The sequence below is a fragment of the Phoca vitulina genome, unplaced genomic scaffold, assembly GCF_004348235.1.
Source record: "Phoca vitulina isolate PV1807 unplaced genomic scaffold, GSC_HSeal_1.0 scaffold21, whole genome shotgun sequence".
Lineage (NCBI taxonomy): Eukaryota > Metazoa > Chordata > Mammalia > Carnivora > Phocidae > Phoca > Phoca vitulina.
This window is the reverse complement of record NW_022589724.1, coordinates 32,111,825-32,128,693: the sequence shown is the minus strand read 5'-3', so window position 1 is coordinate 32,128,693 and position 16,869 is coordinate 32,111,825. Positions and strand designations below refer to the sequence as shown.

The 16,869-nt window shown below is 58.2% G+C and overlaps 1 protein-coding gene across 1 annotated transcript in view; it reads left to right on the top strand.

Annotated features, from left to right (window-relative positions):
* The window catches only part of QSOX2 (quiescin sulfhydryl oxidase 2), a 30,320-nt gene that overhangs the window by 1,016 nt on the left and 12,435 nt on the right, over positions 1 to 16,869 (top strand). Inside the window, exons 2-5 of the mRNA XM_032419029.1 lie at positions 12,722 to 12,822; positions 14,362 to 14,410; positions 15,071 to 15,176; positions 15,324 to 15,414. Coding sequence (XP_032274920.1) covers positions 12,722 to 12,822; positions 14,362 to 14,410; positions 15,071 to 15,176; positions 15,324 to 15,414 — 347 coding nt within the window. The remainder of the gene's footprint in view (positions 1 to 12,721; positions 12,823 to 14,361; positions 14,411 to 15,070; positions 15,177 to 15,323; positions 15,415 to 16,869) is intronic.

Here is a 16,869-nt window from a genome sequence, read left to right as displayed (position 1 = left end):
TTCTCATAACCAGACGGATTCATAAACTTCTTAAAAGCCTAAATACGGTTTTTGTGCAAAATTGTAAATGATTATCTTTAAGCTGTGTTCTCTTATCTCAGGGTGTTGGGATTCTTGATTCTGAAGGCTTTTTTCTTTGATCTCTTGTTTTCTTAAGCCCCCAGTGTTTGGAACCGAGGAGGTCGACACACCCTCCTTAGTAGGTTCTCTTAAAGCCTTTGCTCTGGGAACAAACAAACATTTTAATAACATAGAGAACTTTTCAGTTGTCATTTGTTTTTTAGTGGCAGAAGCAGATATGTAAATGCAAATGCAAATGCGGGTATCTGTGGCAAAACACTTGTTGCCTATTTTGTGCGTATTTTGATTTTCTCGTTTAGTATCTGAAACATAAATATGGTAAACCACATTCGAACGTTGCAAACTATTCTGTTGTTGAACCATCATGTAAGGAGCCTGGAAAATTGTCCCTGGAACTTGGAAGGAAGGTTTCTTCTAGAAATGAGAGTGGTAAAATCCATACCTAATGGTGTGATTAACTCAGCCATTAGCTAAATAAGGTTACCTTAACAGGATTGGACGCTGTCCAAGTCAGGGCAGGAAGAAGGCCTGAGATGGAAGGGAGATATGGCTGAAAGTGAAAAGCAGCTGTGGCCTGAAAGAGGGTAGGGACAGCTTCGGGGCACCTGGGCAGAGCCCTCAGCACTGAGGAGTGGCCCACTTGGGGTCCCCAAAGAGAGGTCACCTGGGGACTTGTTAGAAACACGTCAGCCCCAACCCAGGCCCTCTGGGTCAGAAACTGGGCACAAGGCCCAGCATCCAGTCAGCACAAGCACCAAGTCTGCAGGGTCACTGTTCTCAGGGACACCAGCCCTACGAGACACCTGCAGGGAAAGGCTCGTGGCCAAGAGCACCAGGAAACACAGCATATGAACTCTTCCTCGTGGATGTCCACCACCCACAAGAATTCCTCAGGAAAGGAGTCCACTAAGTCTACCACGTGCTTACCACGTGATCTACCACAGGGCCCTTTTTGTGCCTGATTTCAGCCAACTCCCCATGGAATCACTGGGAAGAAGCACCCTCCCCCCACCCCTCTGCCACCCACAGGGGAGCAGATGCCCATTGTTCCCTGTGGTCCCGTGTGAGCACAGGCTTCCCTCCCCCTGTCATTACTTTGGCCCATCAGTCACTTGTGAATTGGGCTGTCCAGTCCCTGGGGCACACAGACCTTGCACTGGGTGGGCCCCCTTGGGTGCCCCTCACCACCCCTTTTAAAATGGAGAGTGTCCATCCAGCTTTTCCAATGCACCACTCCTCCACCGCATCTCAAGTCTTCTGGAAAGTGGGACAGGCTCTTCCCTGGTGAGATTGCCTGGGGTCATCTCACCTGGGGTCAGGGGAGCACTGTCTCCCCTGCTGTCCCTCCACCATTGCTGCCTTAGGGGCCTCTGCATTTGCTCAGAAGGGACAGGAAGTGAGGGGTGATCTGCAGAGAGTGGGGCTCCTCCTTCCCAGCTCTGCAAGCCCTGTCTACGCACAGCTTAGGGGTACCTTTGTTTTTCTAAAAGATTTAGATTGAACTTTAGCACTTCGCTGACATTTTCAAGATTTTGAAAATAAATGTTTTTCCTTGTAAGGTGGCTTAACAAACAAAAGGTCTACTGTTAAGTGTAGCCAAATGTTGTTCTAGTGTTTATGTGGATCTGGCTTAGGGCAGTCACTTCTAAATCCTTTGCAAAACAAAGCCCTGCTGTGTTCCTGGAAATCATCTAGCCCGGGGCTGTGGTGTTAGCTCAGTTTGTGATGCCACCTCCTCTTGCCGCCCCTGAGCTATCTCTGAAGTATCTCTGCAGAAACTTTGGTCAACTCAGGAGTGTCCCTGTCAGGGTCACCGAGGCCTCAGCATCTGCTCTTATGGGTCTCGCATTTACTCCAGTCTTGTGGAAGCAGGGCAGATTTTCTGTAACGGCCCCTGGAATTCTAGGTGAGGCCCGAAGGGGAGCCCGAGACTCGGCGGGCAGTCACGTCCAGCACATGCCTCCTCTTCCTGTCCTGCAAGGGGGTGTTGGTGCGGCCCATGTTGCGGATGGTGACACCCGGAGGCCGCATGAGGCTGAGTCATTCACTTAGGGTCACACAGCTGAGCGACAGGCTGTGTGGCTCCAGGACCCGCGGCTAAATGTGTGGCGGCTGTGAGGCAGGTGCTCGTTCTTGCTGCCCAGAGTCCACTCTGGCTTGCCCCCCTTGAGCTCCTCACTCACCACCTAGTCTGGTCTTCCCACCCACCTGGCTAGGCCGCAGGCCTCTTGGAGATGAGCTAGGACCGCTTGGTGTTCCCCATGGGCCCATGTTTGAGCAGGGGGTGGGGGGGGGTGGGCGTGGTGGCTGATGGGGGAGGGGTGCCGACGGCAGCGGGAGCAACTGGTCAGTGCGCCTGCAGGGGTGTGCAAGGTGGGGAGCCCCGGGAGGCTGCCAGGAGTCTGCCTGGACTCTGGAGAGGGTGGACAGAGGATTGGAGGCAGGCAGGGGCGACGTCCACCTGTTAGGGGCCCAGGAAAACCTGTTGTGCCCCCCACCCCCTGCCCAGGTAGCTGTGGTTAGCCCAAGTGAGACATGCCCATGAGGCCCGGACTCCGTGCTGACCGAGGCCAGAGGAGCCCCACTGCGGCTCCGCCAAGCTCAGTGACTCCAAGTGCGAGAGCCCAGACTGGCGAGGAGCCGGGGGACTCGGGGCTTTCCTTCTCCCCATGGCAGTGTTGCGAGGCTTCAGCAGTTCACCAGGAGAGACGCTTGCGTCTGGGACGGCTGTGCCCCATCAAGTGCTCTGGAACGGCTGCCCCGGACTATGTGTAGAGCTGGTTTAACCCACTGCACCCGGCGCTGGGCTAGGAGCACCACAGAGACGCCACCTCCGCTCCGAGAAGACGCTGAGCCAAGCACGCCGGGACTCTCCAGCCACCTCCAATAACTTCTACATAACTGGTGCTGGCCTCTGCTCGTACTATGTGGGCTTAATTTCTACCCAGGCTTACATATCTTCTTTTTTTTTTTTTAAGTAGGCTCCTTGCCCAGCGCAGAGCCCAACACGGGGCTTGAACTCACAACCCTGAGATCATGACCTGAGCTGAGATCACGAGTTGGACACTCAACTGACTGAGCCACCCAGGCGCCCCTACCCAGGCCTGCATAGCTTAAACTTGCACTTGAACTTGGAGCCTGTCTAAAAAGACCTTGTTCAAGCAGGAAGGGGCCTGCAGGGGTGGGGGTGGGGGTGGAAGAGCGACCTCCGGTGGTGGGAACATGCAAACCTCACCACCCTGGCCTCACCGTGAGGGAGAACCCCCCCCCCCCCTTGCAGCTCTGCCTTCCAGACGACCCTCTCTTGCACCCTCTTTTGCACCCTCTTCAATCCTGGAGGGGAATGACTCCATACTGTAATCATTTTCTAGGACAAATTGATGCTTGCCTACAAATTAGACTTATAAATATATTTTATTAGAACTTGGCAAGTAGTGGTACGAGGTTTAATCCTATACATTAAGAATAGAGTTGCTTGAAGGGTAAACTTGAAATAAATTTCAGTTTGCTGTTACATAGAAGCTCAAGTCTTTGACAGGTATTTTTTTAAGCCTGTGGTACTGAAAATGGGCAGGCTTGGGAGCAGAGCAGAGCGTGGCTTGCAGACTCCTTCTGTGGATGCCCCTGGAGGCCACTGTGCCTCCCAGCTGGTGCCCTTTACCCCTGGGTTTGGTTGGGGGTGGCCTGACATTGTTGCCCAAGCAGGCAATTTGCATTCGGTTTAGAGTGTTTCTGTCCTTTGTATGGTGGGATCTAGACAGGTGGGAAAGGCAGGAGGAGGGGAGGGCACAAGTTGAATGAGGCAAGTACCCTGAAGCTAAACCTTTGAAATAGTTTGCATTTTATTTGATAAAATAGACTGTCTCTTTTGTGTTTCCATGAATGCCTCCATCTGCCAGCTCAGTGACTGCTGGTGTCTCTGTAACTGAAATTCTTCCTCATCTGCTTTCCTCACAAGCCTTCCCGCCTAGCGCAGGCAGGCTTCCTTTCCAAGATGGACAAAGGCCTGGTGAGGTGTCAGCCCGCCCCTCCACTCAGCCGGCCGGCCCAGGTTCGAGCAGGCGGGCGGGCGTGCTGGGGCTGGAGTGGAGCTTGTCCCGAGAAGCTGGGGCCGGCGGCTGCCTCCGTGCGCTGGCATGTGGCGCTGTCCTCACCCCGTCCGTGCTCCAGCGTGCCCCCTACAGAAGCAGAGTCTGCCCTGCATTGATCCCGCGTGCTGGAACTTGTCCTGAGTACATTCTGTGTGGCCCTGGTAGGTGCAAGAAACAGGGAACAAGATGGGGAAGGTCCAGGCGGAGCCTGGGCCTCAGAGGAAGGGACAGACAGGAACAGAAACACAAAATGAGGCTAATTGTAGGTCATAAGTCCTAGGAAAATAAACTGAATGATTGGATTGGCACCGGGCGGCAGAGGAAGGCCTCGGGTGGCATGTGACACTCAGAAGATGAGGGGCACGCCCCAGCCGGTGCCACGGCCCTGAGATAGGCAGGACTGCAGGCGTCCAGAGGACTGCGAGGAGCCGTCCTGGCTCTCCCGTGGAGAACGGGGGAGGTTCCGACGGGTCAGGCGGCAGGTGGAGCCCGGGGCTCCAGGCTTGGAGGCTGGATGAACAGCAGGAAGGAAGAGCGGTTTTAAGCAGGCGGTCATATGATCTGGTTTCTATGTTAAAAAATCTCTGGCTGCCCCCTGGAGAACCGAGGGCCAGAGAGGCTCAGATTGGGACGATGCGAGCGAGCCCCACCAGGGCTGGCCACCTCCGGGGAGCGCTGACGGACCTGGGGCAGTGGATCCGGGCGGGAAGAACCGTAGGGGCGCTGACACCCGTCTTTCTGCGGCAGCACAGGTTCGCAGAGTTGACCCTTCCAGTTGGTGAACAGGAGGAAAGACTGCATTCTAGGCAGTATGGCATTTTTGGATAGATGATTTTTGGTCAAAGCTCGCCAAGTGAGAGATCTTCCCTCCCGGGAGTACGGCAGGTGCGGGTATGTTTCCAGGACACAGCCGATGTCCCTGCCCTGGGCCGCTTCCCATGCTGGGCTAGTTTTTTTCTACATCCTGCTGTTAATGAAACATTATTTAAAACCTGGAACTATGAAGAAAGAGGGCTGGCGTGTCCTCTCCCCTGTCATCGCGGCCAGGTGTCACGGGCTCCCCCAGGGGCTAGTTTTCGGGGGGACGTACCGGTGTTGGACCCGGCGTGCTCACTGTTGGTGAAGGGCTCTGATTCAGAAGCTACAGTGTAACTCGTACACCTCATCTGGTGGAGGAACAGAGTTCCTGTCTGGTGGAAAAGGGCACCGCAGTGGTTAGGGCCTTCCTGCCCTGCCGGGCGTTAGCCAGCTTTGTGTCGGAGCGGCTGTTCCTGGCGGGTCGGGTGGTCCGTCTGTGTGCCCCTGACCTGCTCCTTCGTGCTCAGTCCGGGAACACCTTTGATGCCTGTTTGTCCTGCGTTTGTACGAGTCATGCCTCTAGCTTTTTGGAAATTAGGCCCTGACACTGGCCGCGGGTTGACGCAGCGTCTGGAGCCCTCACGCTGCCGAAGGTACCAAGTGTCTGGTGTCTCAGAGACGGCAAAGGGAAGCCCCCTGGGCCTGCAGTGTTCTTGGAGCGCCTGCAGAACAGTGCGGCGGCGGCCGGCGCGCCCAGCGCCCACGCTCCTTGGGTAACACTGTAACTCTGGCCCTTTCACCGTTGTGATGAGGATAAGCAGTTGGGTAAAACCCAGGGCAGCCAAGACTTTCCTTTATCTTTTTCATTTTTAAGCCACCAGCAGTTGTGCCCTATTTCAAAAGGCAGGGTTCACCTCCCAGGTGCTTGGGAAAGTTGAAGGAGCTTTGGAGGCTGAAAAGCCAGAGTTGGTGACTGCAGCCTGGGCCACCTCCAGTTTCCCTGTGGCGGCATCTGCTGCCCAGACTGTGTGCTTCCCCCGAGCCCGGCTGCCCCGACTGCTCCTCACCTGGGAAAGCAGCCAGTGCCCCTGGGAGGACAGCTGGCTCCCCGCTTCCGGGGGGCAGGGAGGTGCAGGACCAAGAGGCCTCCTTCCATTGCGTTTGGGAGGTTGTGCCTGGGACACCCGAGTGGGGACAGCAAGTAGGCAGGGGATGTGTACTGCCTGGGCTGGGTGGGGCGTGTGGGGAGGGCTCGGGTTCAACATGTGATGGATCAGCCACCCTCCACCCTGGCCCTAATCCCCACGGACCTTGAGGGGAATGTTGCTACTGTGCCGATGACCTGTGCCCAGTTCCTCCAAAGTCCGTGGGGCCCGAGAGTGGTGGCCGAATGTGAACGTTGGACCAGCTGTGGGGTACAGGCTGGGTCAGGACAGTCTGTCTACCCAGAATCCGGGTGCTGGGCTGGAGACTGACCTGAAGAGGAGCTGTGTTGACCTTGCTCAATGTGGCTGCCAGAGCCCAAGGAAGGCTGCCTTGCCTGGGTATTTGTGGGCACCAAGATGGGGGGTGGCAACCACTCTGCGGTCTCTGCCACCAGGAGCCCACACTGCTGGTCAGAGTGATGTTCACTCCTCACCCTGCAGGTGTGTCTGAGTCCCTCCCGAGACCCGCAGCCTCGCAGGACTGGCCCAGCCCCTGACTCTAGAGCCGCTCATGCTGGCTGCCCCTCCCCTCCCCCCGCTGCCTGCTGGTCTCCACCTGGGGCTGTCTCCCCTCCCATCCCTGCCTCTGGGACCCTGGTCAGTCGCCAGCGTCCAGGAGGGTCACTGGGAGTTTGCTGTTGGCCTGCGTGAGCGTGGGGGTCCCCTGCTGCCCTGCTGGTGAGTGCTCAGAACACATTCTAGCAGCAGGTGCTTACCAGCCTTGCCGTGAGCGGGACGCTGGCTGTCAGCCGTCTGTCCTCAGGGCCCCCTTAGAGGGGAGATGTTATCTGGCCTCTCTGTCTTATGGGCGGAGCCCTGAGGCACCGAGACTGATAAGTTGCCCAGATCCTCCAAACCTGGTGAGAGGCAGAGCAGGATGTGGGCTGCAGGATCAGCCTGCAGACGGGTGTCCTCATGACATCCGGCACTGCCTGCCATCTCTCTGCTCCAGATGTGCCTGCTGGTGCTGGGACAGGCGAGGCCACTCTGGGGACACCTGGAAGGCCAGTGGAGACGAGCACAGTAAAGGGGGCAGACGCCAGGACTCACCAGGACGTGACCTACGAAGAACGTAGGAGGACGCGTAGTGTGGCTGTTGGGGGCGGGGTGGGGGTGAAACACATCAGGGCTAGAGGGCCAGGAAAAGCGGGGGGCCTGCCGGACTGGTTGAGAACGGCCTTGCTCCCAAGACCGTGGGGAGCCATCAGGGTCCTCTCAGGGCTGTGTCCGGGTCCCAGCTGGCTGCCGTCCACGTGGAGGCACATGGCAGGTGGAGGCGGCCTCTGCCCCGGACGGCTCCCAGCGCGCTGCAGCTGCCGGTGCCCGTCGCCAGCACGGCCTGCCTCGGCGCCATCTCCTGCTTCTCCACCCAGGCATCCCCTTTGTCAGGCAGGGAACTCCCCCCACTCCCCTGGGGTGGTGCATCGTCAGCGCCGAGCTGGCAGTGTGGCTCGCCCTGTGCGGGGATCAGCTGGAACAGCAGTGCTCAGGTTAACTGTGTCACGCATGTCGTGGAGAGGAAGGGGCAGAGGAGGTGAGGACCATTAGCCACCCAGTGCTTCTGTGACGCTAAGCGACAATTTCCCAGTTACTGTCTCCGAGTCAAAGGATGGCACGGCTCAGGGGCAGAGGGCTCCTTGGGGCTGGGGCGGCCCCGAGGCCAGGGCGAGGGAGGCAGCACTGGGTGCCCCGCACTTACCCTGTGGGGCCTTGCCGCTCAGGTCTCCCGCCTGTAAAGTAGGAGTGGTGACGGTCACATCGCAGGCTTGGGCATGAAGCTTAAATGGGGTAACATGGATCAGAGTGCTTTCAGAACATTGAGTCCGGCACAGGATGCAAGAGGTGACACGGCCGCCCCTGCAGAGCACACGGCATCGTGTCGTCCGGGCAAGCCGTAAGGGCGCCGGGAGTGGGAAGGAGCCCTTGTGCTGTGTTGCTGCGCGGGGCGCCGTCGCTGGGCTGCACCTGTGGCTCGGGGTGGGGCTCCACGCCCACTGAACACGGCTCCTGCCCGTGCGGAGAGGGCCCCAGTCGGGTGGGGAGGCGGTAGAAAATATGTTGGCAAGACAAGGATAAGTTGTTTTTCTAAGGAATCGGTTTTCTGTATGTTTAACAAGGAAACACACCGTGCAGAGGCTCGTTGAGGAAGTGGTTTGATGAAGTGGTTGATTTCGTTCCACACGTGACCATGCGGGGTTTGGAGGAGCGTGTGTGTGCGCTGCATGGCCGGGAGCAGGCTGGATTTGGAGGAGGGAGTGTCTTCCTCTGGAGCTTGTAGGATAAAGGGAGACATTCGCAGCACTCTTTTTTAAGATTTTATTTATTTATTTGACAGAGAGAGACAGCAAGAGAAGGAACACAAGCAGGGGGAATGGGAGAGGGAGAAGCAGGCTTCCTGCAGAGCAGGGAGCCCGATGTGGGGCTCGATTCCAGGACCCCGGGATCATGACCTCAGCCGAAGGCAAACGCTTATCAGCTGAGCCACCCAGGCGCCCCTCGCAGCACTTTGAGAATGTACAGGTTGGCACACTCGTGTTGCGTGTGCGCCATGTGTCTGTGACACGGTGGTGCAAGCTGATTCTGAACCCTGGGCAGGTTCCTTAGCCTCTCTGACCCTCAGCCTCCTCATCTGTAACATCCTGCCTGTTTCACCCAGCAGACTTCCGCAGTAGATGATTTGGTAGGAAAGCTTTGTAAAGTATCGTGTAGTTGACTTTGTTTTGGAAGCAAGACTCATGGGGAGCTTTTCTTGCCATTTTAACTGTGCCTGGGCAGAGAATCAGGGCAGGCCTCCCTATGGAGGTGACATTTGTGTTGAAATCGATGAATAAAGCAGCAAGTACAAGTCAGAGGAAAGTGTGTTCCACCCAAGGAAGAGCAGGTGCAAAGGTCCTGGGGCAGGAATGCGCTTGGACCTGTCTCTGGCTTGCGGGGAGGGGGGGAGTGAATGAGGAAGAGATGAGGGTACAAGTGCGGTGAGGGGTCCCATCTGGAAAGTTCCAAGGACACACAGGAGGTGATCTTGCCTGCAGATGTGCATGCCTTGCCGAGGGCTAGGCCACCCCCTGGGGCCCTTTCCAACAAGGTTAGAATTTGAAGAATCACGTAGCTCAATCTTGATCAGAATGTTTTCTTTCTTATCATGGGAACACAGTAGGTGGGAACAGCTGGTGGATACTGGGGCCCAGTGGGGGGGTGGGGGTTTCTGCCTGGAAAGCGAGCAGCCCAGTCAGCACAGTAGGTCTGGAGGGGGTGCGGGAGCCTGGCTGCTGGCGGCTGCCCAGGGACACAGACTTTATCCTGCGTGTGCTCAGAGCTGGGCGCGTGGACGTGACCGCTGCGTCACACAGTCATGGGGGAGGGGGTCTGCAGAGCTGCTTTCAAGGCCTCACTCCGATCTGGGGCTGCGGTCTGAGCCTGGGGCGCGGGTGCCAGACAGCCTGACAGCCTCCAGTTCTCAGGGGCATAGCAGCACCCGATGCTGCCTTTGGGGCTTGCGGGTTGTTGACGGCAGGGCTGACAGCCGTTCTTGCCTCCATGAGGGAAGCCAGCGTGTTCACACTGTCTCTCGCGCCGTGTCAGACTCAGGAGGGTTATTAAAGTGTGGCTGGTGCCGCCGTGGCCTTGGGTTGGTCAGGATCACCGTCACCTGCAGCATCATGACCTGTGGTGTCTGTTCTGCAGAGTGCTGTTTGGAGCCTCTCTGCACCGGGGACTCCAGGAAGGTGCAAACCGAGCAGAGCCCGAGTAGCCGCAGGGTGCACGCGCACAAGACAGTGTCTGCCGGCACCCTGCATGCTGGGGGGGGGGGGGATGCATTCGCTTTTGTGCGTGAGACACACTTAGTAAGAAGAATCTGAAAAACAAAGAAGTCAGACCAAGTCCCACCATGAAAACCAAACCATAGCGAACATCTTGGAGTGCCTTCTTTCCGTTTTTTTCCCCTGTTTGTGGTCTGGCTTGATTATTCATTGATTCTACCAAATGCTCAGTGTTAGCCCTTAGGGCAGTTCTTCATTTTCTTACATACTTTTTCTGGGCAGTGGGTGCTTTTGTTTTTTTAAGCATGAAATGACAATGTGTCATGGAAATTCCCAGTAAACAGTGAAACCGTGTGTTTGTGAGACAGGGACGAGGTAGCAAACAGGAGGCGTTTTGGCAAGATGAATGGGAAGAGAAGCGAGGATGACAGGCTGGGGAAGGCTCCCCCAGCAGGGCAGTGGAAACCGCCGTGGGAGGTGCCATGTGGAGGGTGGGGGGCCGCCGCCAAGGAGGGTGCCGCGTGCAGGGTGGGGGCCACCACCGTGGAGGGCACCGCATGCAGGGTGGAGGGCACTGTGTGCAGGGTGGGGGCCCACCGCCAAGGAGGGTGCCGCGTGCAGGGTGGAGGGCGCCGTGTGCAGGGTGGGGGGCCACCGCCATGGAGGGGGTGGTGTGCAGGGTGGGGGGCCACCGTGGAGGGCACCGCGTGCAGGGTGGAGGGCATCGTGTGCAGGGTGGGGGGGCCACCGCCATGGAGGGGGCGGCGTGCAGGGTGGGGGCCGCCACCGTGGAGGGCGGTGCTGGCACCGCACTGAGCTGCATGCTCTGGGCCATCTGCTGCACTAATTGGATGAGAGTATTAACTGTTCTTCCTTAGTTCCATGTAATTCGAGACTCCAGAAAGATGTGACCTGTGGTTCAGGAAGGTTCCGTGATTCTTGTTTCGAGCCATCTGAAATGGCCTCGGGACAGGAATTGGTTTCAGGGAAGCAACGTGAGCCGAACAGTATTTGGTCATTGGTGGTGAAAGCCAGCTGCGGCTTTTTTCCACTTGATTCTTCCCATCGTGTTGATACTGGTAAATGTTTTTGTAAGGACAGAGGAGGAAGGCGAGGATCTTTTAGCACAAGTGGTGCGTTAGATGGGAAACTGGCAGCTATGGGCTTTGCCATGTCTAAGAGTGCTCGTGTGGTACGGGGTCTCGTCGTGGCCAGTGTCTTCTCTCCTCCCAGGCACGTGTTTAATGGAACCTCTGAAGTTCCAGATCATAGCCAGTACCCAGAGCAAACTTGCGTGATGTGCTTTTTAACCAGCTTACTGCTTTGGACTGGTGGTGTCCTGTGAGACCCACGGCAGCACAGGGCCTCCTCGGGGTCTCAGTGAGACACACACACACACTCCCTGGGCGCAGGAGACCGGGAGCGGACCCGCCCACCCGCGGGCGGCCCTGTGCCTCCAGGCCAGTGTCTGGAGCGCCTGGGTCCCGCCTGGGGCTCCTTGGCGGTGGGTGTGGTGCGGCTGTCCGTGGACGGCTGCGCTCCTCTGTCCTGCTTCCCCAGGTGCCCCCCGAGCAGCCAGGAGATGTTCGGCGGTATCAACTGGAACATCCTAGGGAAATGGAGCAAATCTTTTAAAGAGAGAAGCTCACTTTTTAGAGGGTACTGGGGAAGCCATGCCTTTGAGACTGGTGACCACAGGGCCAAGCCAAGCTCGTCTCCCTGTGCGCACCGCGCCTCAGGGTTGCCGTGAGCTAGGCTCCTCTGTGCACGAATGTCCCGTCCATACATGATGCAGGGGTGAGATGACATGCCGCCCACGTTCGGTGGGGGGGGCTGTCGGGAAGAAGGGAGCGAGCCAGAGGTTACCTGCCCACAACCGCAGCTGGGAAGCCATCTCCCCAGAGCATCAGGCTCGAGTCACCACGCAGGTGCACACAGGTTGCAGGACATGGGACACAGAGGTGCCGTGAGCACAGCCCCGACGGTGGGGGTACCCAGGGTCTTCGACAGGGAGCGCGGGGGGTCGCGGAGCAGCAGATGAGAAGACACACCGCCAGTCGCAGCCTCCTGACCAGTGGAACTTAGGGAGATGCGAACCCTGAGTAGAGTGTGTGTGTGTGTGTGTGTGTGTGTGTGTGTGTGTGTGTGTGACTCAGTGTGACCGCGGCCACCGCCGGCTGTGACCTGGCAGCAGGGCAGTTCTGGGAGCAGGCCACCTGGCCGGAGCTGGTGTGACCTCGTGATATTCACATGTGGTGACGTTCCCATGAGAAAACCTTTAAAGATAGGCAAAATACATATTTAAAACTGCTCCTGTTCTACTCCCAGGACCAGAGACCACATTCAAGGGTCTGGCGGAGGCATCCAGGGAAAATGGAAACCACTTCCCAGAAAGACCGCGGCTCGGACGCTGCGGCCTCGGATTCTTGTTTGCGCGAGTGCCCGGGAGTGTTGTCGCTACACACGCAGGGCCGGGCCTCTCCATCTGCAGGCACGCTCTCGGCGGCCCTGCACAAGGCCAGCACGGCGGCTTCCGTCTGGCAGGGCCGTGCTCCATTAGAAAGCACCCTCCTTAGGCTTGCACCCTCAGCAGAAGTCCGTCCGCGTGTTGTCCGTGATGGGAGACACCTCCAGCCCGTGGAGGCTTTGCCCCCCTCTCCCAGCCTGACGCAGGAACGCTCTGTGCACGCGAGGGCTGGATCCATGACCTGGGGGAGGCGTGGGCTGGTGGCCCTCGTGGATGTGGGCCCAGACCCACACTGAGGGTCGCGCTTCTGCTTTTCAGACTGGGCTGCTGCCATCCGCGTCGCCGCCCTGGACTGCGCGGAGGAGGAGAACCACGAGGTGTGCCGAGCCTACAACATCCACTTCTACCCCACCTTCCGGGTGAGCACCCCTGCCCTCTCCCGCGGGCCTGCTCTCCTCCCACCCCGTCTCTCCTCGCTTTCCACCCGAGGGGCGCCTTCCCGCGACATTCGCTGCATGTGTAACTCCTGCACTCGGGCACGTGGGGCATGTGACTTGGGACTTAGCAGGAACTCATTTACACAGGGTCACCTCTCGCGTTCCGCCCTCTTGGGCTGTGCATGTTGCCGGGGGCGGGGGGCTGTACGTGCACACCCAGCCCCCCACCCCACAGCAGCAGCAGAGGAGGGTGAGGTCTGCGGCCCGCAGACCTGGTGGGCGTGGGCATGCTCGGAGCTGCCACTGGGGCCGCGGGCCGGGTGTCTCCTCCCCACCCCCCTGCGTGTGTGGCCCGTGTCAGGCTCGGCGCCGTCGGCGCACCCTGTATGTGGTGGGTCGGGTTGTCAGAGTGACACCCGGCGGGTGCCTGTGGGTGGCGCTTCAGGCAGGTTTTACCCTTTCTTCCACTGGGGGCAGAGAATAGACAAACGTGTTGAGAAGATTCTGAAGAAGCGCGTACGGGGTCTGTGCGCACGTGTGTGTGTGTGCACTCGCGGTCCCATGCGGGCACACGGGTGCCTCAGGGTGGTGTTTACATCCCAGAAAACGTGCAGCCTCTGAGGAAGCTTGGCCCCCCCAGTCTTCCTAAAACCCTGTGCTCTGTGTGGCTTGCAGCCCGATGCTTTCCTGCCGCTCACGTGGCTGGGCTCCGTGGCAGCCACGCCTCCGCCCCACCCAGTGATGCTCCTCCGGAGTTCTGCGTAACTCATCCTCGGCTTTCTTGTCTGAGCTTTACTTTGTTCTAGCCGCACACGGGGTGCTGTGCTGGGTGTGAGCTCCGGGCCTTCTCTCTCGTGCTGAGCAGGTGTTCAGAGAGCACCCTGGCTGTGGCTTCGGTCCCCTAAGAACGCCTCCTTGTGTGACCACGGCCATGTCTTGTGTTCACAGGCCCTGTGTCACCCCATCTGCTCCTTCCGTTTGCCCATTTTGCTCTTGGGTATTTGCAGTTTTCTTAACTGACTCACAGGAGTCCTGTATGCATCCTTGACATTGACCTTTCGGTTGTGAGAACTGAGAGTATCTTCACCTGGTTTGCAGTTCTCAGCTTCTTCAGCATCTCTTCTAGAGAAGAAGGTTTTTAATTTTAATAGTTTCTTTCCTTCGGCTCACCCTCCCTGTAAGTCGTTTGTGTCGCTCGAGCCGACCGTTAGGATGCGTATTGATGTCGAGAATCAGGGAAAGCGCCTACTGCGCGGCTGGCTTCCAGCCCTGTTGGGTCAGGAAGCGTAGCTGACAGAACTCCGACGGGTACTACCCACCCCGGCGGGTCTGCTCAGAAACACTGATGTCGCAGACGTGCACAGAAGTGTGCGGCTCCTTATCAGTGAACGTGAACTTTCTGGAGCAGATTAACTAAAGCTCTCACTCTTTAAGATGGCGGCCGTTTTCTTGCTTAAAGATTAAACATTTGCACAGACACCAAGTCAGACTTTCTTACTTGTTCTGTGTTTTTCCTCTTAGTATTTCAAGGCGTTTACAAAGGACTTTACAACTGGAGAAAATTTTAAAGGTAAGGACAAGCTTTATATTTTACTGTCAGAGTCGCCTCATAAACCCGTTAAAGCAAAGGTGGTTTCAGGAGACCAGGGAGCCCACGTGATGGGGTCTGTGGGGCCCCTTCCCCAGCCTCAGCGGATCTGCATCGGCACCTCTGACCTGTCTTTCCTCGAAGAGCTCAAACATTTGTAGTTTCGGCAACGACTTTTTATTCTGTGTTTTGCCTTCCTTGTTAAATTTGATGGTGAAATCTCTTTTTTTTTAAGTAAGCTCTTTTACTCAAAAAAGATTTGGAGAAGGTCACAAACCACATGCTCACCTAATGAATTTTATGAGCGAGCCCCCCGGGGAGCCAGTGCCCACCTCAGGCTCCAGTGTGTTCCCGGTCAGTCCACGGTGACGGCCGTTCTCCATGAGGGTCACCGGCGTGTTTTGAACTTGGCGTAGATGCAGCGAGGTGCTTCCGCCTGTCTCCACGCCGTGTGCGTGAGGTTGGCTCCTGGTGCCCATTTGCTCCCATGCTGGTCGCCGTGTGGTCTGTCGTGTGTGCCCACCGCGGTCTGTTGACGGCTGTTGGTGCCTCCTGCCGAGTCTGTGCCGTGCCCTCCGGGCCCTGGGGCGGTGGCGCTGCACAGAGCAGACGTAGCGGTGACGGCGGCTTGCCTCCCCGCAGGGCCCGACCGAGAGCTGCAGACCGTGAGGCGGACAATGATCGACTTCCTGCAGAACCACACGGACGGAGACAGGCCTCCTGCTTGCCCGCCTCTGGACCCCGTTCGGTGCGTAGTTGCATGAAAAAGGGAATGTTAGGAATTGAATTTAATGTTGTAAATTATGGATTTGCATTAAGTGATGTGGGTGCTGGCGTGTGATGGCCAGCTCGCCGTTCTCGGAAGCACTAAAAGCCGCTTTGTTTCTCTTAAAAGGCCCAGTGACGTCCTTTCTCTCATGGACAGCCGTGACAGCCGTTATGTGGCCTTCCTGTTGGAGAGCAACAGCTCCTATGTCGGCCGTGAGGTACCGTGTCCGTGTCTTGCCCCGTCTCACCGCGTGCTGTGATTCGGTTCCTCTGTGCTAATGACCGCTTCCTCCTGATCGGTGGCGTTCCCGTGTTTCGCTCCCGTTAATTTTTGGGATGTAGTGGTGTCGCTCAGCGGATTGGCCGGTTCGCAGAGAAGACTGAGAAGGGGCCTTGAGGGTGAAGCAGGCAGGCTCGCGGCCTCGTCCTCAGTCTGGGGCCGAGAGGGCCCCCCAGACCCAGCTTTCAGGGCACGCTGCCTCTTTTCCTTGAGGCTCTATTTCTTACACATCGGCATCGCCATCAAGATTTTTTCTTGGCTGTGTTGGGAACACTCAACTTTTTTGCCAAGTCCAAGATTCTGTAAAACATCGTTTCTGCGGTGGAACTTTGTTCTGCTCTCGTTTCACGCGTGGGGTCTGAAGCCTCTGCCTCTGGTACCGGACTCCGGCCTGGATGACGGGAGCTCCCCTCAGAGGTGGGAGGAGGCCCCTGACCGGCGGGGCTGCGCACTCTGCTCATGCCCAGCGCCCCGCTGCTCCTCCTCACCGTGCTGCCTGCCTCCCAGCCGTGTTCCCCCCCTCTGGGAGCTCGGGGTGAAGGCCGGAGGCCGTGTGTTCCCGGCGGGAGCTCCCGTTGGTACGCGCTCAGGCCCAGGCTGCAGATGTTGGCAGCCCGACCACCTCACCGCGCCTCCCGTGCCCTCCGAGTTGGGTGGCGACGTCGTGCCACCTTCTCTGTGGCTGACCAGGATTCTGGGGGGGGCTAGGAGGAGCCCCCGGCAGCAGGACCTGGCATTCCCCTGTGACACCCCCCACGCCGTCCCAAGGCTGCCTCTCTCACCTGTGCACTTGTGTTCTCAGACGCCCCCCTTCCGCACGCAGACCGGAGCAGGGACTGCTCCTCAGGGCGGGGGGCTGCGGCCTTTCCCAGGAGGGCGCCCTGCCGCGGCTCGAGTGTGGGGCGTGTGCTGTGCGCTTTCTGCAACGCCCCTGTTCAGGACACGCTGATTCTGTTGCTGAAAGGAGTCAGAGGTGCGGGTTCCACACCTGAGTGTCTTGGTGGCACATGCCAGGCTCGAGGGTCATCTCTCACGCTGTTGTAGCTCCCGAGATGCCACTCCTGTGGTCCTTCTACGTCCCCATCCTGTGCCTTCAGCCGAAGCAGAGCTGGACAGGGGCCGCTCGAGGGAAGGGCCGGCCAGCCCGGAGCCTGCTGGTTCATCAGCTGCTGACCGGGGCCGCGGCACCGTGCAGGGCTGCCGTTGGCCTCCCATGTCACGTGTGGGGCAGGCACCGCCTGGTGCGCGGCCTTGCGTGTGAGGGACAGCTCAGGGCCAGGTGGCACGTGGGGGGCGTGCAGGCTCAGAAAGCACGGAACGGGTTCACTGACAGATGATCCTCTGTAAGCTGGCTAAGCGAGGCTGTCGTGACGGCCTGTAGCAGGCGTCGCCT